General features: G+C 32.2%; 1 protein-coding gene across 1 annotated transcript in view; it reads left to right on the top strand.

Moving 5' to 3' along the window:
- The window catches only part of LRRIQ1 (leucine rich repeats and IQ motif containing 1), a 114,901-nt gene extending 89,617 nt beyond the window's left edge, over positions 1-25,284 (top strand). Inside the window, 4 exon segments of the mRNA XM_086610728.1 lie at positions 2,804-2,936; positions 4,603-4,663; positions 9,589-9,709; positions 25,145-25,284. Coding sequence (XP_086466854.1) covers positions 2,804-2,936; positions 4,603-4,663; positions 9,589-9,709; positions 25,145-25,284 — 455 coding nt within the window.
- Positions 25,285-25,535: the final 251 nt, after the last annotated feature.

A 25,535-nucleotide genomic window follows, 5' to 3' on the forward strand; every position in this document is an offset into this window, starting at 1 on the left:
AACAGAGCCCTAATTTAAGAAAGTTATCAAACAAGTGCATGTTAATGATACTGATACACTAGATCTTCAAACACATGATGTTCATAAGTGGAACAGAAAAGTGAGAATGCTGTGGGTCAATTCATAGCATAGTATTTTTTCATAAGAATTAAAAAGAGATATGTTACTATTAAAAAGTAAGAATATGGATATGTTCCAAATAAGAAAATACAGTTTTCTGCAGCATTATTAAACAAATTATTGAATCGTGTCTGCCCATTTGAGAAAAAAAAACACTATTAACACTAATATGGAACAAGAATACTCTATTTAATAGCATATATGATTTTAAGAAAAAAAACAACTCTATTGTGTGCACTTTTATCTTGGTCACTTTCTTGTTTCAATAATGTTTCAACAATTAATATGTAAAAATGAATAAAAATAAATGAAAAATAAAAGAAGATTTTATTAAATAAAACCAATTGCATTTCAAATATAATTCAGTCAAAAATCCAGACTGCAACCAAGGCAAATTATGGACAATGATTTTGGAAAAAATAACTTGCCAAGTTAAAAATATTAATTTTTTTGTAAGTTTTATCATAGCTTATTGTATGTACATCTTCCTTTGAACATCACTGACGGACAAACTCAGACTTGAACTTCTAATACTGGTTTTAAATCCCTGCATAGATTTCCCTTTTAATGAAGGAAAAAGTAACAAACATTTTAGCAAATGCATAAATAATACTGATCCTTTTAATAGGAAGAAGTAATTCTCCCGAGAAAGATGGTAATACTGGACCAACTTTTCTGTAAATAGAGATAAGAAAAAACCTAGAAATAATTTCTTGAGGAATTATTCCTCATTGGAGAACATATGCTAAAAAGCAAAAGTCTCAATCTCCAGGACTGCTCATATGAAGTCATGCAGAATGTTTCTTATTCCTGTTATAAATCAGCATCTTCTTCATCTGAAGAGCTATAAGAGTGTAGTTGCAGACTTGGAACCTATAAATTTTCAAAATGTAAATGTCAGAAAACTTTACTTCTGAGCCAGGAACAGAGGAAGGCAATATCATAAACTTAGAAAACAAGAAATGGCTCTCACTTTAATCAAGGAAGATGATGAAGTTGTTAGAACTCTTTATATTTTAATATTTGGCCCTGATTGAGCAGTTCACTGCCTGACCTTTTTAGTCAGCCCTCACAACCTCATTTGAGTAGATACAGTTACCATCCATCTAAGCTTTTCACTTTCTGTCTTCCTAAGGAGGTAAATGAGAGTTCTTTACATGAACTGAGGATAAATTCTTCTGCCTAACTTCTAATCTGTAAGTCACTAGCAAGACATATATGACTTCATATTCTGGACCAGGATCTTACCTAATTTTAATAGGCTAATTACAGGTTTGACAATTGAACAGGTTCAGTCTAAGGAATAGATTTGATTTGAAAAGAGATTCTCTATCCTAAGATAAATGGAGAGCACAACTGAAAGACATTTGTATTTCAGACGATGAAATAAGAAGCTACAATACTTTAACAGTATTCTTGTGAAGCTAAAAGATTAAAGCAATGAGCTCACTGAAAAGCCAAGTAAAATGCAAGTGAGGAACTACATTTTGCAGCTTATGCAAAGTAAAATATAATTTTTACAGAAGAATAAGTTTAAAAAATACTACAGGTAATTTAGCAAACCTCTTAACAGGTGAGTTGGTGAATAGCCTGTTACTTCAGTTCATGTTGTCAAAATATGAATGAAAACTAAGGCTTAAAATAAGGAGCATGAGGAAATTATTCACCTCGAAGGCAGTTCTGACATCCCCCACCTGCCTTCCATCCTTTGCAGTTATATAGTGGGCAAATGGACTTGATACCAAGTGAGGTGATCTCCATTCTTTACTGGTTTAAGTGCAAAAGAACAGGTATGCTCCTACAGTTTACTAAACAACTTCTAGTAGCTGCTGAATTCACCTACCACTGAGAGAAAGAAAAATCTTTGAAGGAAAAAAAAGAATAATCAGCAAGAGGGAGATGAACTCAATGTCATCTGAAATTACATTAAAGAGAAAAAATGAAAAGCTTTTTTTTCTGATATTCTTCTCCTTATGCTTCAAAACATATCTGATATTCAGCAGAATGGTCTCAAAAACTGAAGGATCTCCAGAATTGTACAACTTTTTTCCATCGTGTTGCTATTTTATTCTCTATTTTTGGGTATCTTTTGTGATTCAAAAGTAGGTAGTAATTTGTTAAAAATATTATGATGTATGCAATTGCTTTGAAACCCAATATCAGAAATTACCATTAAAATGTCTTAATAAATCATATCAGTAAAAGACAGATCAGAGGAATAAGATTGCCGGATGTCCACTCTTGTATGTAATGGTGAGGTTTTTTGCCTTATAAATTGGTAAATGGAATCGTAAATATAAATGAACGTCTATTTCTAGTGATACACATAGCACAACAAGCAACGTTCACAGGTGTTATGACAAGCAATTTATGTATAATATATATTTCTATGTATATTTCAGAATAAAGGAGAATCTTAATTCCCAATAAAAATAACTTTATTCAGAAGGCAAATATTTAATCCTGAAAGAGAAAATAAACTATAAAATTCAAAATTAATTTAAAAGTATTTCTTCAATATGTCTGAAGAAATTCAAGCTAGTTGGACTCTTTGCAAGAACATGAAGTAATTGCCTTTTTTTCTTTTTAGAAGGCAATACATGCAAAATTTATTTGAGAAATCTTAAAAAAATATATATTTCAAAATAACAATGAAACACAGGAGTATCTTTTTCCTCCTCAGGTAAAAAAGAAGAATTTCCTCTGCTGGATACTACTTTAGATGAGAAATTACAAAGGAGAAAAGACTTTACATACCAATGGCTTCATACACAGCTTTTGGATTATGAAGCAGCCAGTTCCAAAAATATGAAGTGGTGAGGTCATTTCCTTTAAATTACGGATTTTTTATTTTATTTTAAATTTATCTTGTAAAGTGAAACCTAGGTTAATAGTTCTAAAATAAACATGACTTTGTAGCTGGCAGACAGTATGCCGTACTTCTGGGTCCAAAACATGGTACCCTTTAGAATTGGTTTAGTAGTCATTGTACAGATACTTCTTCCATAATGGTAATGAAATGATAAACTGTGCAGAATCTTACAACAAATATCTACAAAAGCAATGCAGTGTGTTTTATATTGTAAAATGTAGAAAAAGTACTTATTCATCATATATTTTGTAACTTTGTTGGTATATATTATGGTTTTATGTAATTAGATCAACTGTAACATTACCTATATTGTTAGATTTGATTAAGGAAGTAAAAAAAAAAACAGCACTTTTTAACTAGATAGTATGTATTTATATTTTGTCTTCAAAACATAAACCCAAGTTTTACATCTTCATAGTATACTTTAGTAAAATATTGTAAACCTGCTCCTCCTATATTTAATTTTGGTTATTAAACACATAACAATAATATTAAAGAAGAGATTAATCTCATTCCCTAAACTAACATCAAGACATAGTAAGTATATTTTGGTCATAAATTCAATATAAACCATCAATATCTTAATGAAGTCATTAGCAGACACAATGCCAAGCACCTCTTATAAAAACAAACAAGGTGTCAGTAGGCAAACAATGGATTTAGCATAAGCATTTTAACTTTATTTTCATTAAAAATTTATTTCATTTGTAATGACATACTGTAACTGCATATTGTTATGTTTTGAATGGAAAATAATTCCACATTTCTGAATTGTGTCAATGACTGTAGGAAGTAGATGCAGCACATATTCCTTAGAACATACTTATCTGTGAGTCATGTTCCATAATAGTGAAACATTCCAAGTATTTGTGTAAGATAATTGTCATGACTTTTAATTTGAATAAGAACACTGGAACAGAAGATGTAATGATGTTTGAAAGTAAGAAGACACAGAAATTCATAAAATAATTTTTAAAATGTTATTATGTTACCTCTGCAGATGTATACTATGCACTGATACTTGTACTGACATTTTTAAGATTATGATACCATTTTTTTCTGTGGTAAAAATCCCACTGACCTCCACTGGAACATCACTAGTAGACTGTTTAGAACAGCTGATACGTTTATGTAACTGGAAACAATTTTATTCCTAATAAAGAAATGTGGCAACTGATTTGGCTATAATTTCATAGAATCATAGAATCATAGAATGGTTAGGGCTGGAAGGGACCTTCGAAGGTCATCTAGTCCAACCCCCCTGCAAGGAACAGGGATATCTCCAACTACATGCAAAAATTCATGCATGGTTGTATTTATTGACATTTATATTGTTAAATCAGTGTTCTATCATTGGAATAAACAATATTAATTGTTAATGATTTATTGATTTTAATCTTAAGTACAAAACCAAATGATATTAATTACTCTGATGCTTTGACATTATCAATTAATATTAATTGCTCTGATACATCTTTACTATGGAATTATTTTAAATGGTATCATTTCTACTTAAGCAGGAGTATTTGCAGGAAAAGTTTCTGTGCAGGTATTTTAGTGAACTCAGTACAGTGAGATTTATTTAAATTTCTATTCTACGTTTTTCCCAGCTGTCATTTTTTGCCTGAGTTGGATCCTGCGATACGTGACAGTAGACAAGTACAACTTGTGGTAAGAACTTGTTTACTTGTGGGATTTTGCAGAATTCAGCAATGCCTTGATGGTATTTTCAAATGCATATTTGATGTAAAAACAACGAGGACATTTTTTTGATTTAATATAATTATTTAATGTTGCCTTTATTTGGCAATCGAGTTGCCCATTGATGGAGATCAGAAGAAAATGTTTGAGCACAACAACCCATGTGTGTACACAGGGTTCTAGTTTCATGATCTGATACTGATTTTGTTTTTGAGGCATCAAATGCTACTGTGTGTTTTCTAAAGCTTCTAAATCAACCTTTTATGTTGATATTTAAAAAAACTAAATATGACTCAACACCAATTACATTATTGAATGAAAACATCTATTCTTGTCAATCAGATTAGTTTAAATGTTCTTAAATTCTGTAGGTCACATTCCTGAATTATTCTTATATGCCCATAGTGTCATTTATTGAAAGACAGTAAGTTGGACCTGTGCATTAATATGTTGACTTTATTTAAAACAGTGTATAAAGTCAGACTTCTTCCTATGTTTTATTTCCAATATTTTTTTACATCATAAAATGCCCTCTACTCTTTTCATGAGTCATTCTTTTCTTTGCAGCATTTAAAACATATTTTGAATATTTTCTGAAGTGGGTAGTCCTGCATGTTGACAGGAGGGGAAATGTAAGCAATTTAACAATTTGAAGATTTGCAAAAGAAAAGACTCAGTGTCAGAGATACCCAAAAGTTCCTTTGATAGTGATCAGTGTTATGATATCTACAGGCTGATTTATACTCTCTCTCTATGTATATACACACTTTACATTTTATTGCCAAATTAGACATATTCTTGTTGATATAATTATGTAGGGTTTAAAAAATGGGGTAAAAACTTTAAAACTATACAGAATTAGTGTCTTATATTAATATACATAATGTAAAATATTACATAAAAAGTACTTCCCAGTTTGACGATGTGTCATATGCCTCACTCTGTACTCTGAGCAATCTTGGCCCTTTCTAACCTCTGTCTTTCTTAGCTTCGCCATCTGTGCAATATGCTTGTTTTGGAAATGCTTCCGTAAACTCGTCTAAAACTCACTGGTGACAAAATGCTTTTAAGTCTTAGATGTTACTATTACTATTTTTTCTAAGTCAGATTTTGTCAAAGGTTTTCCTCTAGTGTGGGATGTGTCCAATCCTTAGGTTCCTGTTAAACTTTAGTGGCTGAAGTGATGAACCAGACGACCGTTGTGATGGGTTTTGGTTGCAGCCGTGCCAATAGCTATTTGTTAGGTAATGTCTAAAACAGTAATTGCTCTGATTTGAGCAAATCATAATCTAATAATGTTATCTAAATTGCATATTATGTAATTATTGGTAAGCATATGTGAACATAGGTAGGTTGTATCTTATTTACAGTAAGCAGTTCTATCCACAAAATACTGCTGCAATCCCACAGCAGTATTATGTGGTGTGCCCACGTAACTGGCAATGTTATGGGATTGTCACAGCCTGTGCCACATAATTGCATAGCTGTTCCACATGAATGAAATACAGAGAAAAATGCAATAGAAGGTCAAAAAATAGAAAAAGGAATAAAATATATCTTTAATGCAGAAAACAGTAGTGTATAGGCAATGAAATAATGATATGGTTTGTACACTTATGGTTTTTAAAAGAGAGAATTATGGTTTTAAAATTTATATGGGTTCCCTTCACATTTAAAGGTTGAAGTGTGAAATGTAAACATATTTCTAATGCTTCTGCACAGTAACTCAGTTAAAAGCTATGAAATCATGACAAAAATGAAGTTCACACTTAGCTGCAATCATTATTAAAAAGTAGGAAAAGTTCTGGTAAACTAGAAGAAAGAGGCAAATATGCATTAAAAAAAAAAAAATAGAAGAGGAAAGCATTCCTGGGCATTTCCAGTAGTTTATTCATATGTCCTGTACTCGATCATAAAGTTTTCTGCGTGTAGTAGGATCCCTAATTTGTATGTTTTGCATAAATCTGCATTCTGGAAGTACTAGATTAATAATGTTTTCTAACTGAGACATTCTTTTTTGTGGATACAAAATGGCATGTCGATTGTTGCATATTAACAATAAAGTCTTAGCCCTTCTCGTTGGGGAATAAACTCTATGTAATAACATGCAATAAATCTCAGACCTTATTATGTTAATCTTGATCATTTTGATTATTTCGCTTTCTTCTACTACTACATAAGCACTTAGGAAGGCATGCTGACCTACAGTTTAAACTGAGCACTTGAAATTAATATGATTCTGCTGACTGACATGAAGGATAGACTTCCTGATTCATCTTTCTATATATTTTAAGTTACCTACATGGTTAACCACTTCACTATTTATCACTATCTCCAAATCATTAAGATATAACTTGCATTTAAAAGCACATTTTACCTCAGAATTTTACATAATATCTTCATAATTTGACATAGGAATAGAAGAATGTTCAAATGCAGAGCTGTATTCAAGGCAAAGATTCCTCCTGAGTTAAATCAGTTTCCAATTAATTGTTAAAAAAGTATTTGTAGTAATAAAATTAAGGGCAAAAAGTCTGAAGAGTTAAATATGGTGATCACTACAGATGAAAGTCAAATACTATGTTTTGTGAAAAAGAGTACCACTATCTTAAGTTTCTTCCAAACTTTTGGCTTTAAGCTATAAATGTAAAAGGGAAGGTTTTAATTAGCATCAGAGGACTTTCAATCAGGTTCTTTACAAACCTGATTTGCTCCAGTGATTAATACAACCTTAAATATTACTCTGACTGTAATTCGGTGAAAACATTTCTCTTTATTTGAAAGAAAATAAGAAATATTTTGCATCAGAGCACCAGACAGCCCTAATAAAATATAGCATGTAACACTGAATATTGTTGTCTACAAGATGATGAAGCCTCAGATTCTATGATGATGGGGATTGAATAATAATCCCATGGAAAGGTTAGTTGTTTAAAATACTGTGGCCGCCTGGGCCTTTGGAAATTGGGACATTAGAAAACTTCTGCTATGTGTTGAAACAGGTTAGATAGAAATAAAAATTATCAATTCCATTGGTTTGAATCTCTCTGAGCATCACAATGATTGCATTTCTATTAAGGAAAGATCAATAGCTTTCTCTTAAGGAAAGATCAAAAGCTTTCTGTTTAAAGATTTTGAACATATAGAGGTCTCACAAGCTTAAAGTGACCATAAATATTAAGACCAAGAAAATAAAGAGTTGACAGCATGTAACTCTTATTCTTTTCAAAGTTTCTTCTTTTTTTCTCTTGAAAGAAGAGGAAAAAAAATATTGATGCTAACAGCAATAATAACAGCTTGCTACCTGTGCAGAGCAAAACTTTAAACTGATGGTCATTAAACATGTAGAAGGCAAGAGATCAGAAAACAAGAGATAAACTTTCTGCGCTGACACAAAGGATACGCAGTCACTAAGGAAGGGCATAAAATCTCTGTATCTTTGGAGTTATTAGTTTGAAAATGCATGCACTTTTTAATGAATTTTACATTAAACAGTGACTGGGTAAAGACAAAGAAATGAAACAGGTCTCCATTTCATCTGAGTTCTTTAAGTTAGACTGGACTACAAAGCCTGTCTGCATTGGTGCAATGCTGCTCTCAGTACAGTGAGCTGGTTGAACAGGAAGTCTGGAGATCGTCTCCTCCGGAATAGCCTACGACTTTATAGTAACGGCATTTTCCTGAGAAAAGGGAGCTGCAGGCTTCAACCTCCCTGAGGAAGGAGCTGAGACCCAATCTCTTGATTCCTGATTGAGCAGTCTAGCTACTATGGTATTTTGCAAAAGTTTGGTGACATTGCCACTAGCATAGTCTTTCCATTTTTGTTGTTTGTTTTTATAAAAAAATAGATGCTACTCAGTTAGACATCTAGAGTCCGAAAGGATTCAGGGCTTTTCAGCCCAGATAGAAGAAGGACTTAATCTGCCTCTTGGACTCCACTTCTGAAGGTCCAGAGACTAGAAAATTTAAGTATGTCCTTATGTTCAGTGCTTCCAGCTGACGGGTTCTGCACTGGGCATTTTGTAGATTGCTTTTCTGCAGTGTCTGATTTTTCCCTGTCATTGTTACTGGCCCTCAGTGTCTAGTCGATAGTATTGTCAGATGGTTGCTTTTGATGTTGAATAGCTTTTCATTTCAAGAAAAAGAAGTTCTTGTTGAGTAAATGTGAAGTCATTGCTGCAAAACTGACAATCTGCCATTTATGGTGTGTGGTATCTTCCAGGTCAGTATTTTTAACCTTTGCCCTACATGTTCCCAAAACAAGGACCCATTGCTAAAATGAAATACAGTTTTCCTTTTTATTTTGCCATATTTATGAGCAGGTAACATGCCTCGTGCCAAAGTGTACCACCACTGGATGTTAGTTTATAATTAAGATAATACTCTTACCTAAAGTATAATTAAAATGCTGTCTGATGGTTATGGTTAATTAGCCAAAAACTGAAAGATTGAATTACTTACTGGGCCCTTGACTGATTGATCTGATACGTGTCCTGGATAAAACATAAATATTGCAGAAAATAATCCAATATGACATGTCTGACATTCAACTTTAACTTAAATTATAGACTGGTCAGTAAATGATCTTAAGCTGTTTAAGGTTTCATCAGCCATCTGCAAGATTGATTTTCTTCAAAATTACTGTACTAAAATGTTTTCTTTTGTTGTTGCACTGACTCAGATCACAAACCACAATTTTAAGATCGGCTCTTATTTACAAAAATGCTTTGACATAGTGCATTTGTTCAGCCTAGGCAACAATAAAGGATTGTGGTATCATTTTGAAGAAGGTTGTTTGACAGACGCTGTTTGTTTATTTGGGGTAATGTGAGCTGCATTCAGAAAATGTTATATTTTGTTTCATGATTGTGTACATTCTCTCCCACTGCTTCCAGGCAAGCCCTGTAAGCAGAGAAGACACGGATTCAGACCTTGTTTCCATGGCCAGTGGAAGTGCTTTGACTGAGAACAGAGAAAAAAATAAGCAGCCACACAGACAGTCAGCAAGATCTTCAAGTAAGTTATGTTTTTTTTATTATCAGCTTTAGAGATCACTTTAAAATGCTAGGTGGAACTGAGCATGCTTGGAATCCCTAATAACACATTCTACTTCTCTTTCTGTTTCTTTCTTACCTAAAACCTTTTCATACGTTTTCTACAGTTTGTTTAAAAACTGAGTTGTTGCTATCAATAGGCTCTCCTCTTGTGATTTTAACCCATGGGAAGTTCCCTGTGACATATGTTAGGTCTTCTGATGATCAAGTTCTTAAAAGACTTTCTTTTCTCTAAATTAGAAACCAGAGTGGTTTTTTTAATATTCTCCTTCATTTTTTTTTCCAAAAGAAACAAAATATTTTGTTTTCAGTTAACAAAATACATGTTTTGTTAACTGAATACCAGAACACATATCCTAATCAAGCCACGTATTTCTGTCATGTTATCAATTATGCTGTAGTATGTGTGTCCTACTGAATTTTCTATAGCTCAGTGGCAGAGGATCCTTTTAAAGCCTTACATTTTTACCACTCTAATATCATATAAATTAACAAAAGAATCTATATAGAGAAAAAAATAAAAAATAATACTTGAAAGTCATAAAATGGTAACATTTTAAGTTTCATGGTTTGTTTTGTGTAATATAAATGAAGAAAATGTTATCATATTTCTAATAATACAATTACTATATTTTGTCATTTGTGTACAATGTCTTTTCCAAATAAATAAAACTCCAAATCCCAAAAATGTATGTTACAGAAAATACAAGCAGTATTATAGAACTTTGGCAAAATTATTGAAATTTCTGAAACTGTTTTAGTAGTGAAGTCTCTTGAAATGCTTTATCTCAAAATAGAAATCAAGTTATGTCATAAATTATATGTAATTTCTGAATTTACTTTTTGATTATGTTTTCATATATGCTGACTTCACTTTCAATGAAAAAATTCAAGGAAAACATGTCAAAATACTTGATGTCGTTATTTTTCTGACATACTTTTTAAAGGCTTTGGAATAAAGGTTTATTTACATTATATTATTACATATAGACAAAAAAAATAACAGTGAGTACAATTTGTCCGTGCTTATTCACTGGATTAACATTCCTAAAATTAGATTAGATAAAATTTATCGTCCTAGTCTAAATTAATTCCATCTTGGAGAAAGGATATGATTCTTTCTCTCTGCCTGCCATCTTAGAAAACAATGAGTTGTGTCCTAAGTTTTCCTGTTTCTCTCCATTGGCTAGTGATGAAGCCCCACCATTTAAATTAGATGAGATTCCTAACTGCTAAGCTACTGATGTCAATGGCAAAATTATCATTATGTTCATATATTCAGAGTAGAACATATGCATATCTTGAATAGTTGAGTTAAATAATATACACTGCATTCATATTAATGTATAACTGCTGTCTAGATTGTAAACTACACTATACCTCCATCCAGAAAAGTAAATAATAAGCTCTTTCGACAAAGACAGGCGTGTAGAACTTGCCTATGTTAGGAGCTTGGGAACAGTTAAGAAAAAAAGTGGTGTTGTATTTTATCTTGAAAAAGAATAGACTAAGAAAGGAGCAGGAAAGAACAATCAACTGACAGAGTCATAAGTGTGAGAGACAGAGAGGCAGTTTACAGTATCCGGTAATATACATGTATTTTCATAAAATACACATCTACTACAGCACAATTACATATTCATTCTCCTTTCAGTAGTCCAGGAATTAAGGAAAAAAAGGCCCAAGTCTTACATCTTTCTATATACGTTTCTGTATGTGCATCTATATAAATCTTTTCATCATGGATTTGAGAAATTAAACAATGATGATACATTAAATTGTATTGCATGTTATATATAAAACCAGACATTACTATTATCTTTGTACAATTTATAAGCAGTATATAAACATGTTCATTTTATTAGTTCCGTTTGCCAAAGGCTGTTGCTTTTCGGTGACTGTAAATAAATTACTAATCCTGTGGTATCCTTAATTTGAAAACATTAGAAATTTGCTTTTATTTATAATGTATTCCTGTTGTATTGTCTCTTTCAGTTTTGCTTTCTGAAATACTTAATGAAGCAACCTACAAACTATTTTAGTGTTAGTAGGTGTATTCCTTTTGAGTTAGCCTGCACTTGTATTAAAAAAGAGCTTAGAAAAGATTCTGTGACCTTAGAGGTGCTCCCATTTGAATTAGTGGTTAAATAAGGTTTTTGAACCATTTTTTCAGGAGAATTGAACCTTGAATGTTTGACAGTAAAATGTTACTAAGTGCGCTTTGCAGCATCCATAGTCCTGGTTGTTGCTCAGAATTCTTTTTGATTATTTGTAGGAAGTCTTTGGCAAACTGTGCAATGCAACTGAGAGATGTTACTATATATCAGAGATATTAGTTGAGGGTAACATATATATTTCTTATATATAATTTGTAATTCAGTAATTGTATCAATAAATTGTTGAGATCCTCCAGGCTTAAAAGTGAGGTCTAAAAATTCAAGATAAATTATTTTAAGTATATTTACTCAAAAAACTCTCAAATATATATGATATTGAAATAAAATACATTTTATATACTGCAGAGACATGGCTGTACATGAATGATAATGGTTTTGTAGAGACAAAATCTACAATGTTTCAAAATTATTATCCTTTAGTTCAGAGGTTTCTTAGAAAGGCTAAGTCAAGATTTTCAGAAACATTTTGGGGAACTGCTCAACTTTGATGTACATTTTGTAGATCTTATTTTCCAAGGGAAGGTTCTTAGAATTCCTGGTTAAAGAATTTTGATGTTTTTATTATCCGAATTTACTTTAAAAAACAAACAAACAAACAAACAAACAACCTGAATAGGGAGTAGATTAATCCTAAAGTAGCTTAATTCTGTTCCTTAGCAAAACAAAATTAATTAAGGAATAACGGAAATGCTGTGGACATAGTATGTCTCAGTTTAAGGAAAGCATTTGTGTACTTAAAGTATTTGATGTGGTTCCGTGTTATATGTTCAAAGGAAAGCTTGACTGTGGGTTAAATTATCTCAGTATTTAAAAAAAAAAAAAAAAAAGTAAAAATATATGTATGACCTGAAGAAAGAGTAGCAGTTGTTCAGTTAGACTAATTAGTTACCTATCTAATTTAGGACCTTATCTCTATTGATGGCCAGTACATTATGTTCTCAAACATACTACTTTATATTCATTTCAGGAATCATAGCTGTTTCTTGATGCTCCCTGTTAACTAATTTTTCTTTTCTGTTTCTTGAGGTGGTTTTTTTGGGTGGGTGTTCGGGGTTTTTTTGTCCATTCTTGTCTCCTAAGATTGGTAAAATCACTGCCAAAATCTTAATCTCTGTGGTACCTAGTAACAATAAGTTGCAAAAGTAGATGTGTTAGAATGACCTTTTGCTGATTATATTTTCTACCTTTCAGTTTTACATAAACTTACCTTGCTTTTGTAAAAAAAGGACAGAAAAAAAAATTCTTTTTCCCTGATCTATATTTCTCTGTAATACACGTACATGAGCCCTGGTGATTAGTCGCTTACAGTCAGAGTTATGCAAGATTTAAGTACTGAGCTTACACTCAATATTTTTATTAACTTTGTAAATATTGGTGTGAATTGTTGGTCATATTTTTTGTTTTAATACTTTCCTGAACATAGGTAGTGTAGTCAGCACTAAGTCGCAAGATGGGCACAGAAATATTTTGTAAGAACTGGAAGTAATTATTTTTTTTATACCTAGCCAGACAGGATACTTTTTTTATACTGGTGTCCAGTTTGTGAGTAGGCTAGCACAATCAGCAACTCCATTCTGTCATCATAATCTGGTTCTGTCCAGCCAATATTGGACCTCTAATGAGTCTCCTACGTATTTATATTGTCTACCTGTCATCACAATTTTGTGGTTCTCTTTTCTTTGAAAATCTTCAGCTTTATTTTCATTGTACTTCTTGTCTTGTGAACTGCAGTCTTTTCACAGGGATTTCCAGAACACCAGAATTTGAAAGTGAAATGCAATGGAAGCTATGCCTCTGATTGTTATCTAAAATACTGCTTAGAATTCTTAATTCTTCTCTTCCCTGAATTCTAGTCTTTCAGGGAGCCTCTGATATCAGTAAAACACTGCTTTCCAGAGGAAAAAAAAAAAAAATTTGGACCTGAATCTTGTCATTCCTTAGTCACTCCTAGTTCAAAAAATGGCCCATGAATACTGTCATCTCCACTACAAAACGTATATAAATTTAATTTCACAGATAAAGTCAAACTTTGCCATTCTGTTAATAAAATGAAATTAATCAAGTTTAATAATGCCTTTCTTACAGTGGAAACACTTCAAACTCAAAGAGAAAAAAAAAACAGTTACTTTTATTTCACTTTCCTTTCTACATCTTTCTCTCAATCCTTTTTCCTCTTGACAGAACCCCCACCTTTTTTTTTTTTTTTGCCTTCCTTTCTTTGATAAAGAGAGTCCTTAGAAAGTCTTCAACCTTGTTTTAAACAGTATATGGTACAGCTTCACTTCTTTAAAAAATTCTTACTTTGCCACTCCTTTCTCCTTAGCATTAGTATTGTCTATGTATTCTAGTTGCATAACCTCTGTCATTCATTTAGAATTTGTAAACTCCCTCTGGGCAGTAAACATCTCATTTTTAAGCTCTCTCTTCATGCCTTTACTCATATTTTACCGAGAAGTTTCTGGTGGTCTATTTTTCTGTTCTTTTTTTTTTTTTTTTCTGCTTATACAGTCTGAATTAGAAGTTTGCCATGTTATAGAAACTGAGTAAGAAACATCTTAGAAGCATGGGATCAAATATGGAGATATTTATTTAGTAGTCCTTTCAATTTCTCAGCATTTACCTACTTAATAGACCTCCTAGAAGATAATGGTAAAATTTATGCTTTCTTTTTTAGAAATGCAGAGAAATGCTCTAGATTTATAGAGGATATTTACAGTACAAATTACTGCTTATCAGCAAAATGCTGAACCCAATTTACCTTAGAAATCACAACTACTGTCACAATTTTAGAAATAAAGCTGTCTCTTCTTTAAGCCACATCTGGTTATATGACCACATGAATGTTAGTGGACAAGTATTTTGTCCAATAAAAGATAGTGAGATGATTCCATACTATTAATATCTTTGTGCTCAGAAAATTAAGGCATGTAATGGATGAGAAAGGGTTCTACAGTTCTGAAGTAATTAAAATTTACCAGGCTTTGATACCCAGTAGAAAAGCATGAATATTGTTTTGAACAACCTTTCAGTATGTTTTTTCCCACACAGATACCTCTGTACATCTTACCAGAATACAAAATATAGCTCAGAAAAAGACCTGTTGATCCACCATACATTAATGTGTAACATATATTTACATAGTCAGAGAAAAACAAAAACTTGTTAAACCTATGTTATAGGCTGAAAGAATGCAAAATAGCGTCCGTCTGGAAGTCCTTAGGGATGTTAGAATAGAATGGTACCGAGGCAAAAAGCTATGCAGAGAGATGGGGTAATTTAGCAGCGCCACAACTCTATATGAATTTGAAATTCTTTAGTAACTTCCAAACAAGAGCTCACTCATATCCTGCAAATTTATGGTGCAGGTAGATAAAGCTTATAATCTTAATATTGCGTCGTGTTCAAATCTTTCATTCATCTGACATTGATGCTTTCTTTTAAATAATCAGTGAGAAAAGGCACTGTATTAGAAATCAATAAACCCATATATTACTCTTCATTATATTTTAAACATTCTTCAGTATGCTGAACTTTACTTGATGTTCTATATGTGAAAATACACAGCAAAATGGAACTTGTTCATGTGCAGACTTAGATACTAAAACCTACTTTTCTGTGTACAGTGCTGATAGGATACATTTTATCCACATGTCATGGTTTGACACCCCCCCCTCCACATCAAACCATGACACCACATGAGAAAAAGTATTTGACTACAGATTCCAGAGTTTTGGCTTTTTCCAGTTTTTTCACTTGCCTGTTAGTTGATATTAGGAATGTTGTGTTGAATCTAGAGACATCAATTTTCCTATTTACAGAAATAATAGTGATGTATACCATCCTTGTATAATGTTTATGTATCTGCTCAGGAAAGGATGAATGTTATGTTTAACTGTTAGGAAAAAGAAGGGGCCTCTTCCTCATTCGTGAACTGGATAAACCGGTTGGAAGCTGCCATGTCAACAAAGGAGTAATGTTACAGATGGATATACACAGGTATAGCCATGCAAACAACAATCTAGTTACAGTATGGTGACAAAATCAAGGAATATGTCAAAAAGTGGAATGATTAATTCACAAAATAAAGATAGTTGGTGACAATGTAGGATTAACTGTCATTCTTTCAGAGTTTCTTAAATTCACTACTTTTTTTTCTTAGCTGGGGAGATACTGTATTGAGTAACAATAGAAATGCTTAGAAGTACTTCAAGAAACAATATTAAAAAATCAATGAACGGTTTATAACGCCGAAATGAGAAAAAGTCAGGTATGCACCATGATCTTCTTTCCAGTCTAGATGTAAATCATGTGTTTAGAAGTAAAGTAAATCAGCATAGTGTCACCATTTATGTGTGCAGAGGGCTATTTATCTTAATACTGTCTGCCTGAGAAGGCGACTTCTTTCAAAAATTAACATAAAATTGTGAAGGTAAAAGTGAATTTCTAAGGTGAAATCCTGGCTTAATCAAAGCCAGTAAGCCAGATTTCAGTATGATACATGCCTCTAATGTACAATGTGAAAAACTTTTATTTTTTACTGATTTTTTTTCCTATTCACAGATATGACATCTGAGTATTTCCCTGTTCTTGCTGTGTGAAATCTTAATAACTTATATTTTTTAAAAATGTAAAGAAACACACTTGTAGGCTTGGCTCATCAGTTGAATTCCACTGATTTCCATGCTCAAGTGTTTTAAAAATTCAACCAGTGGTGAGTGTGATTAAGAAGAAGAAAATCTGGACCAGGAAAGTACTTGTGTATAATTTTGCTCATGCATGCAAATTTGACATATTCTGCAAGATCAGAACTGGGTTTATCTGTTAAACATAGCTGAAAGATGCTGCTTTCCTAACCATTTGAAATTATTATGGGGATGCATGTATATTTTTCTATATATTAGTTAACTACTGAACATCACATACCTAATCTTTTTGAACAGACTACAGAATGATAATTTACTAGATGCTGCTTAATTAACTTTGAGGTTGCATATTAAAAAAATTACCTAAATGCAGCTATTAAAAGTCACTTAAAACTTGTTTTCATTAAATTTAGCAGGCTAGGGGGAAAAATGATAGATTATCTCATGTAATTTCATCATCTGTGTTTTGAATTATGACAATAATTCAAGAACTATGTGTAACAGATACACAAAGGCCTTTTCTAAGTTTTAAGTGCTTAATTTTACAGCCTGAGAGTCTTTTAGGAGGGTTTGGGGGTTCTTGCAGGAGGTGTTTGGTTTTTTTAAAGAGAATCAAGGTTAAAGAAAGAGGAGAAAATCCATTCTGAGACATTGATTTACATGTAACAGATACCTACTTGGAACCTTGGAACCATTAGACCCACCACAGGTATTTCTATCATACAATATGAGTAAATAACAACAATTTTAGGTTTCCTTTGCTGTGGAATATTTGTCAAGTAGCTTCAAAATTATTTCTCAAGTCAGTGCACAGAAACACCCAATAATGAATGTTCGGCAACTAAATAGTTGTTGCATTAGATGGCAAAGATGTGTCTATATATTTTTTTCCCCAAGATAAACTTTCTTTTCTTGTTTTTTTTCGTTCTAATTTGTCTCTTTTTCATGGCTGACTTTTCCACACTTGTGTTCCATAATCCTTTCTTTTGCTATGAACAATTCTTGTTTCTGTTCCTCCCAACTTCTTATGCGAGCATAAGCTTCCTCTTCCATCCACTCTTAGGCTTCCTTTCCACAGTCACCATCAAGTCTTATGTTTGTTTCCATAGATCCTTGTCTGATTACCTTTTTCCTCTCTCTATTCCCTTTCGTATCCAGATATTCCTTGTTACTATTCTTCATATTCATCATCTCCTAGTTTAAATGTCCTCCAAATTTGGCTTGGTTTAGTGTACTATTTAGCACATCTTGAGTACATCTTAATGTACTCATTCTCTGTATCCTTTCTTATCATCACCTGTATCTTCACTTCTTTTAATTATGTAAGTTATGAGACTTAGGGCCCATCTAGTGCCCCTTCATCCATCTTCTTTATTCTTAATCAGTTCCCCTTTGCCAGTTCACAACTTCTTCCCTATGTTTTCTCTCTGCTGCCAGTGTCAGTATTTGTCAAGTCGTTCTAGTCTTTTGAGCCAGCTACATCAGGATATGGTTTGCCAAGTTAGCCTTAATTTCTCTCTCCTTAAATCCAAGTCAGTCTCATTTCTCTCTGCCCTCTGCCTCTTCTGTCAGTCTCCCTCGTATAGGAGTTTTGGTTCTTATCCTCTCCATGGTTCCTGTAGCTAGGCTCCATCTGCCACAGAGAGCATAAAACAAGCAGGATCTTAAGTTCCCTGACCTAGCATGATCTTCAACATTATTTTTAGGAATAGTCTTGCTTAGCTTCTTGTAGCATCATGGTAAAGCATGTTTCCATGTTTACTGATATTTTAGGGAATATAGCCAAAAATATCAAGAACAACTCCTCTGTTCGTGCAGAAACTGCAGTTTGGATGTACTTGATCCAAATTTGGACAGATCCTAAAGGCAAGACTCTGTTACTTGGCGGACTTCAAGTCCCCTCTACAAAGGGCAACATAAATATTTCCCATATTTTCTTAGAAGTGACCGACCTTTCAGAAAACTTTGACCAAAACAGATACTCAATATGTAAAATTTCATCCTAAATGGTCAAAATTGGGAAAATAGATAAGGAGCTGAAAAACAAAATTAATATTGAGCTTTAATAACCAGTGGTGCTAAAAGTCCTGTTTGTAGTTAGGAAAATGTTATATTTTACCGGACTATATTTGGAGTATTCTGTTTATTAACCTGCTTATTTTAAGTGTGTAGAATGGCAATTAATAAATGTTTATAACTTATTCTTGTAAATGCTTATTTATCTGAGTTCCTTTTTGTGACTGGGTCACATTTTAGAGTTCAGATTATTCAACTATGTAATTGTCAGCATGATCTGGTTTTCTAACCAGCATCAATGTTTGATAAACAAAGTAATTTAAATTCATTGTTTCTAAAAAATTTTAAGATTATTCTCTGGTCCTACCAACTCAAAGTCAAGGACGTTGCAAACAAATCAATTATTTATTAAAAAAAATAATCAAAAGTATTTTTATCTTGAAATTTCCATATGGAAAGATGATATAGTAATACATATTATGTGGGATTTTGTATAAGATGCTCCTGAGGCTTCTCAGTGCTATTCAAATAAAAGTGTGAAATACAAAAATTTAATGTAAAACTTTTGTTCTGATGTAAACAATGCAACTAAAAAAAAATTTTGATTCACCTTCAATATAGCCATAAGTAATATTATGAAAAAGTAACTTTTCTGAGATCGTAGCATTTACCTTTTTCACAGACCTGCTGAACCTAGCTTCTTTCCAGAGCTTAAATTGATGTAAACGCTTTGCTGCTCAGGATTCGTTCTGGTCATTTTCATTAAAATGTTGAAGTTTCTTCTCCATGCCTTCTTATGCTGTATTTGCGCTTAAGTAATACAATATGGTAAGGACTTTGAAATAAATTATATCCCCAGACACATAATGTTAGGTGTATCGATAAATGCCCTATGACGTCTACTATACATCATAAAATTTTTATCATAACCTGTTTAACAAAGCTTTTCTTCTTGGACACCAAGAATTTCATTCAAAGCATTTTACATATTGCATTACTTATCAAAACAGAGGATATGTAAACCTTGACATTTGTTAAAAGACCCAGGCTTTAACTAAAAAAGACCAGAACAAATCAATAGCAGAAAACAGATTAAACAGCAGAAAAGTGACTGCTTAGAAATGGAAGCATGTTAACTTAACCCAAGACAAGCTTTCAGCACATACTCAAAAGAAATGGTTATTTGATATATATAGGCACCTGAAAATCTCTCAAGACTATACTAGAGCTTCAAATAGTCAAATATTACAATTAAATGAAAGTACAGTAAATAACTGTTACAGCCTGTCTACCAAAGTCTAGTTTGGGATAGGAGAAATTAAATTGCTTTTCTTGGCCAAGATTTTGTTCCCGTGTGAGTAGGTATTAGAATAACCGTATATCATGTTAAATCATACTTCATATACTTGCCAGGTTCTATTTAATTATAGTACCAGTAATGGTATAGTAATAATAATAATAAGAAGAAGAATCTAATAATAATAATAATAATAATAATAATAATAATAATAATAATAATAATAATAATAATAATAATAATAATAATAATAATGTAAAAATAATAATAGTAATGTCAAAAATATCAGTACTTTATGGAGTAAAACCAATTTAATTGTTCTAATTTATATTTAGTAAAGATACTTAAATATGGGCTTGAACCAATGTGAATCTTTCTGTCGTTACCTCTGGATAAGGCCTGCTACAAATACACTCATGACACATAAGATGAAAATAAAGTGTTATGATCATGCTTACAATTATTCGTAAACTCATAAATCACTAATATGCATGTGCATACCTATATTTGCGTGTAAGCATATTAATGAAATATATGCCTTACAGTTCTCCTCATAGCTAAATATGACTGTAAATGTCACCTTTTATTTTACCAGTGAATAAGCTCTATTAATAGCAATTTCATTCTCTCATATATGCCAATATGTGAACCGTTCGTTTGTAAGACACATTGCAGTTTAGGGAAAAATTGAGGTATTGCAAATCCAAGCTTGCTGTAAAAACTGCTCACATCATTGTTAATGCAGTAAGAGAAAGATATAAGCTCTCTCAAAAACACAATTGAGATGTAAAGTAAGACTTTCAAATGAAGTACACCTTAGAGAACAGTTAAACAGTCTCACAGAGATGTTAAATATTTTAATAATACCCAAATATCTGACCTTGCAACACTTCAGGCGTGTGCTTGGTAGAACATTTTTTAAAATGCAAAATATTTTCATTTGCTATCAATCACCGGGTTTTGGTGAATCTTTGGTTTATTTTTCTGTACGTTGAACTAAGTATCCTCCCTATTTTTTACTATTTTCTCCCTTTTTCTTAAAATAAAAAATCTCATAAAGTGGTAAAATTGCACAACTTCCCCTGAGCAGGTATAAGTGTATTTACATCCAAAGAGAAGAAGTAAAGCATGATAAATAGAAGTAATGACAACAAATGTAAGTGAAAAAATATAGTAAGGAATCAGTTATCTATTCATTTCAAATTGGCTTTGGTTTTTTTTAGAAAAATAAGACTGTATTTTTAAGGAACGTTTCTAAATTCAGTCTTTTAATTCAAAGTGGCATTGTCATCCCTTACCAGACTCTCTTGTCTTCCCTCACCCACTTGGTTGAGACAAAATTCTAGCATTTGCTAATGGAGATGTCTTTGCTGAATATTTCTGAAGGAAAAAATTGCCTGTCTGAATAATGTAAAATCAGAAAATCTGTTGTAAACACAGGTATTGACAGCAAAATAACTGAGTTTTAGTTTTAATTCATATGTAGTATTTTTACTTCTTGCACGACTCTACCTAGATGCTTACTTTATACTTAAGCACAAAGCTGCTCTTACTTCAACACAAGAGTGTTCATACCTACATTTTCATTGAAATAACAAAAAACATAAAATAAAAATAAGCATAGTTCTATGTATATTATATAATAATTAATATATGCTTATTATATATAATAAGCATATATTAAAAATAAGCATATCTGTGGGCACGCATATGATAAATCAGGTAAGTCCTATATTTGCAGTGCCTTCCATTCCTGTATTTTCGTTATTCTTTCTGTTTGTTCTTGCATTAAACTCTAGGAGAAATAACTGCAATAAAAACCTTGCTCATATTTTACTAGCATCTTCATTTTAAATGAGGCATTTCTTTGCTTTATGACACAATTTTACAATCATAATTAATATTTAAGCCACTAGCAATCTGTAATTGTAAGGTCTGAGAACTAGGTATAATAGGAATAGGAGTAAGCAAACTGCACTATGCTTATATGTTGGTCTGACTCATATCTGTGTTTCTGCGAAGAAGAGATTTTCATGTTTTTCAGAGAAAATTCTTCTTCAGAGAATAGGCTGTTGGATTTCCATGCCAGTTCTGTCCTTTCATCATCGCAGTTGAAACAGTAACTGAAACATCAATGCTGATAATAATACCTATCTCTTAGTTAGTAGGTATCAGAAGTGCTTTATCAGAAGAGCAAGCATAATTATGCCCATTTCAAAGATCAGAAGATGAGACATACAAAGGTTTGCAACAAACCTGTCTTGTAGATATTTCATTCTAAATTAGTTGATCATTCCCTACAGTCATTGTATTTTATTTGACTGAAAGTGCTGAGAACTGTGTGAAGGATGGAAAGAAAAATATAGAATCATAGAATCATAAAATGGTTAGGGTTGGAAGGGACCTCAAAGATCATCTAGTTCCAAGCCCCCTGCCATGGGCAGGGACGCCCTCCACTACACCAGGTTGCTCAAAGCCTCATCTGACCTGGCCTTGAACACTTCCAGGGATGGGACTTTGATTCAATTTGTCTAGGTCACTACTGTATAGTAAAGTTTAAAGCAGACCCTAGGAAATGTAACCAGCACTTCAGACTAGATAAAGAGAGCTGTGACTGTCAGACTTTGGGATAGGCTCTGATTTGTTAAACCTGCATTCAAGGAAGTAGAGAGTTTACACTTTTAGAGTATCTGGGATTTTGCGAAAATATCTTCAGGCTGAGGAAGTTATCCTGCTCTATTACTGAGGGTCTACAAATCCTGAACTATGATTCTCTCAGACATGTAAAATGTTGTTTTGTCAGACAACTTATATACACTCAAGATTAATAGTTATTACATTTTACTCACAAAATATTTGACTATGCTACCCTCTGAACAGTGCAGAAACCAGTTACGATTAAAAATTTTAAAAAAATAAACTTGTGAATTTTTGGCTCTGAAGTTTAAGCAAGCAGAATTCCTGCTGTGACAGATGCGGCTGCTATTGTGCCAAAATAAGAGGATATATTAGTAATTTATGAAGACTTTTCACAAGCTTCTTGCAGCAAATTACGGCAAATATTTGGGATTTTTTTAGATAATAATAATATGCATTTCATAGTAATGGAAGGACAATATATCCCTTCCAGTTAATTGCATATAGTTATAATTGGAAAGCCAGAAATCCCACATTTACGAATTTCTGAAGTCCATTGTGAAAATAATATTTAACAGTACAGACATGATCATGAGGTTGTTAGTCCAGATATAATCCAGATTAGACAACTAAAAAGAAGTTGACTTCTTGTTTTGCTGCATTGACTCTATCTATCACTTCTAAACTAATTTTCAAATTTATTATCCATGGTTTTGTTCTGGAATTTGTATTTATTCTATTTTTTAAATAATGTAATAAAAAATATTTGCTTTGTCAAAATATAGAAATAAATAACTGTTATGTCTGGTTTATCTTTATCATTAGTACAACCTTGAAGATGAGTGCATAAGAAAGTCAGTCTCAAGCATGTTAGCCTCAAACTTCTTTTCCAGTCTAAACATGCAATAGCTATTTCCCCCCCTTTATTTTTTTAACAAAGAACGCATTCCAGTCTTAATTCTTTTTGTTGATTAACAATGCTTGTAACTTCAGAAAAACTATCTTTAAATTAAAGGGATGCAATTTTTTAAATATTATTACCATGTTAGATTTATTTTGAAGTTTCACTAATTAACCACTTAATTTGCTAATTTGAGGGTTCCAGCATTCAGTGAATATGTTATGGTTCCCAGTCAAAAGAATTAATGGAAAGTTTACTGCTTGATTAAATAACTTTATTCTTTGCTCTTTAACAAAAATCTTTCCGCACTAGACATATCTGCTATCATTTGAGGTGTTAAATAAAAGGATCCAAAGGCAAGGAAACTGGGAATCCTGTAAAGACATGACATGAGTATTTTAAACCTTTATCAGGTAGACTTAGAGTAAGTTATATATTTTAAGAAACAAAAACAATTGACTACATCTGTAGAGCCATAAGCAAACAAACAGAGATCATGTTAAAAATACTTGAAAGCTCTTGGTTACAAAAAGAAAGATTTATTTAGTAAGATACATTTGCAATAACATAAAATTCTTAAGAAAGGGAGCTATAGGCTGGGAAAAGCTCCTGACATTTAGATCTAGCAAACTGCAGAAAAACATCCATGAGAAAACAAAGAAGTTCTTACTGCTTGAAATTTTTTGTCTATGTTATGTATGTTAGTAGATAGACATATTCAGTCATATGATTTAAGCTTTGTGGGTTTTTTTTGGACTATTTATTGTGAGAAATTTAATTTAACTATTAAAAAGTACTAAACAGTTAAAATAAAAAAAAATACTAAATATATGCAGTTAGTAATCTTTTCCTTTGATAGGTGGCAAAAAGATGTATGCAAAATTTTTATTTGATAAGCTAAGGTAGCATGGTAATTTTGTGTGTGTGTATACATATATCTAAACTGCTGTACTGTGAACATCGTATCATTGTCTGCCAAAGCTCGACTTGTCTTCTATAGATGCTTTCTTCCTTATAAATGTCTAAGAAAGATATTCCCACCTGTAAAATGTTGATTTGTGTAAAATAAAGATCATACCTTTGGCCAGGTCTACTGATTATTTTATTTAAATAATTGTCTTAAGTATTTTGTAGAAACTATTGTCTAAACTACTCAAGCGTCTGCGTGCATGACAATGAAAGTGATTATGTCATGTATTTCTATGTGTGCTTAAACTTGCTGTGGCAAGTTTAAGCACAAAGCTGTTTTGATGTTTCAGCATCAAAGTTTAAGTATTCCTGGGCTTTGGAAAAAAAGAAATCTCTCTTTTATTTGGCCTAATATAGTAAAGCAATAATTTGTTAATTAGATATATCTTCTGAACTAGTTCTCCATCCATTTGAAGGATGAATGACATTAGTAGTTTCTGTGTCAAAAGCATTTCATAGCTCTGTATGTGTTTAACATATGTTCAAAATGGACAGATAGTGGCACTTTTACAAATATGATAATTTTGTGTGTTAATTTTACTGCCTATTTTGATAAGTTTGTTTTTAAAAAGGTACTACCTTGTGAAAATACTTGTATTACTTTTAAAATGGTAAGGAATACATAATTATAAAAGTTGTGTGCTATCAAATTAGATACATTAATGTATATCATTATCTTAAAAAGAATATGATGTGGTGAAATTTAGGGAGGTTTGTTTCTTTGTTTGTTAATTTCACATGTCTGTTTATTGTTTAGAAAAGAATATATCTACTCCAGAAAAATCATGTGTGGGTCCATCTCATAAAGAACGGATATCATTTCGAGACCATCCAGTGCAACTCAGCGGAGGATGGGGAGCAGGCAAAAAAAGGCAAAATCTTAAAAACATTAGCTGAATATTGGAGATAATTTCACTAGTTGATTGATCAAATACGGAGAGCATATGGAGAGCTGTTTATTTTTAAGCCTGTGAATACCAATTTTTGGACTCTTATTTATTGATAGTATAAACAGTTTCAGTTAACTACATTCGACTTACTTTATTATACATGGTTGCAGTGGTTTGGGGTGGGAGGGGAGGGTCAAAGTATTTTATACCTGTCAGTAAGTTATCATAGTTTGTGTTTTCAATTGCTTACATGTTCAT

Source organism: Tauraco erythrolophus, chromosome 4 (assembly GCF_009769465.1).
Source record: "Tauraco erythrolophus isolate bTauEry1 chromosome 4, bTauEry1.pri, whole genome shotgun sequence".
Lineage (NCBI taxonomy): Eukaryota > Metazoa > Chordata > Aves > Musophagiformes > Musophagidae > Tauraco > Tauraco erythrolophus.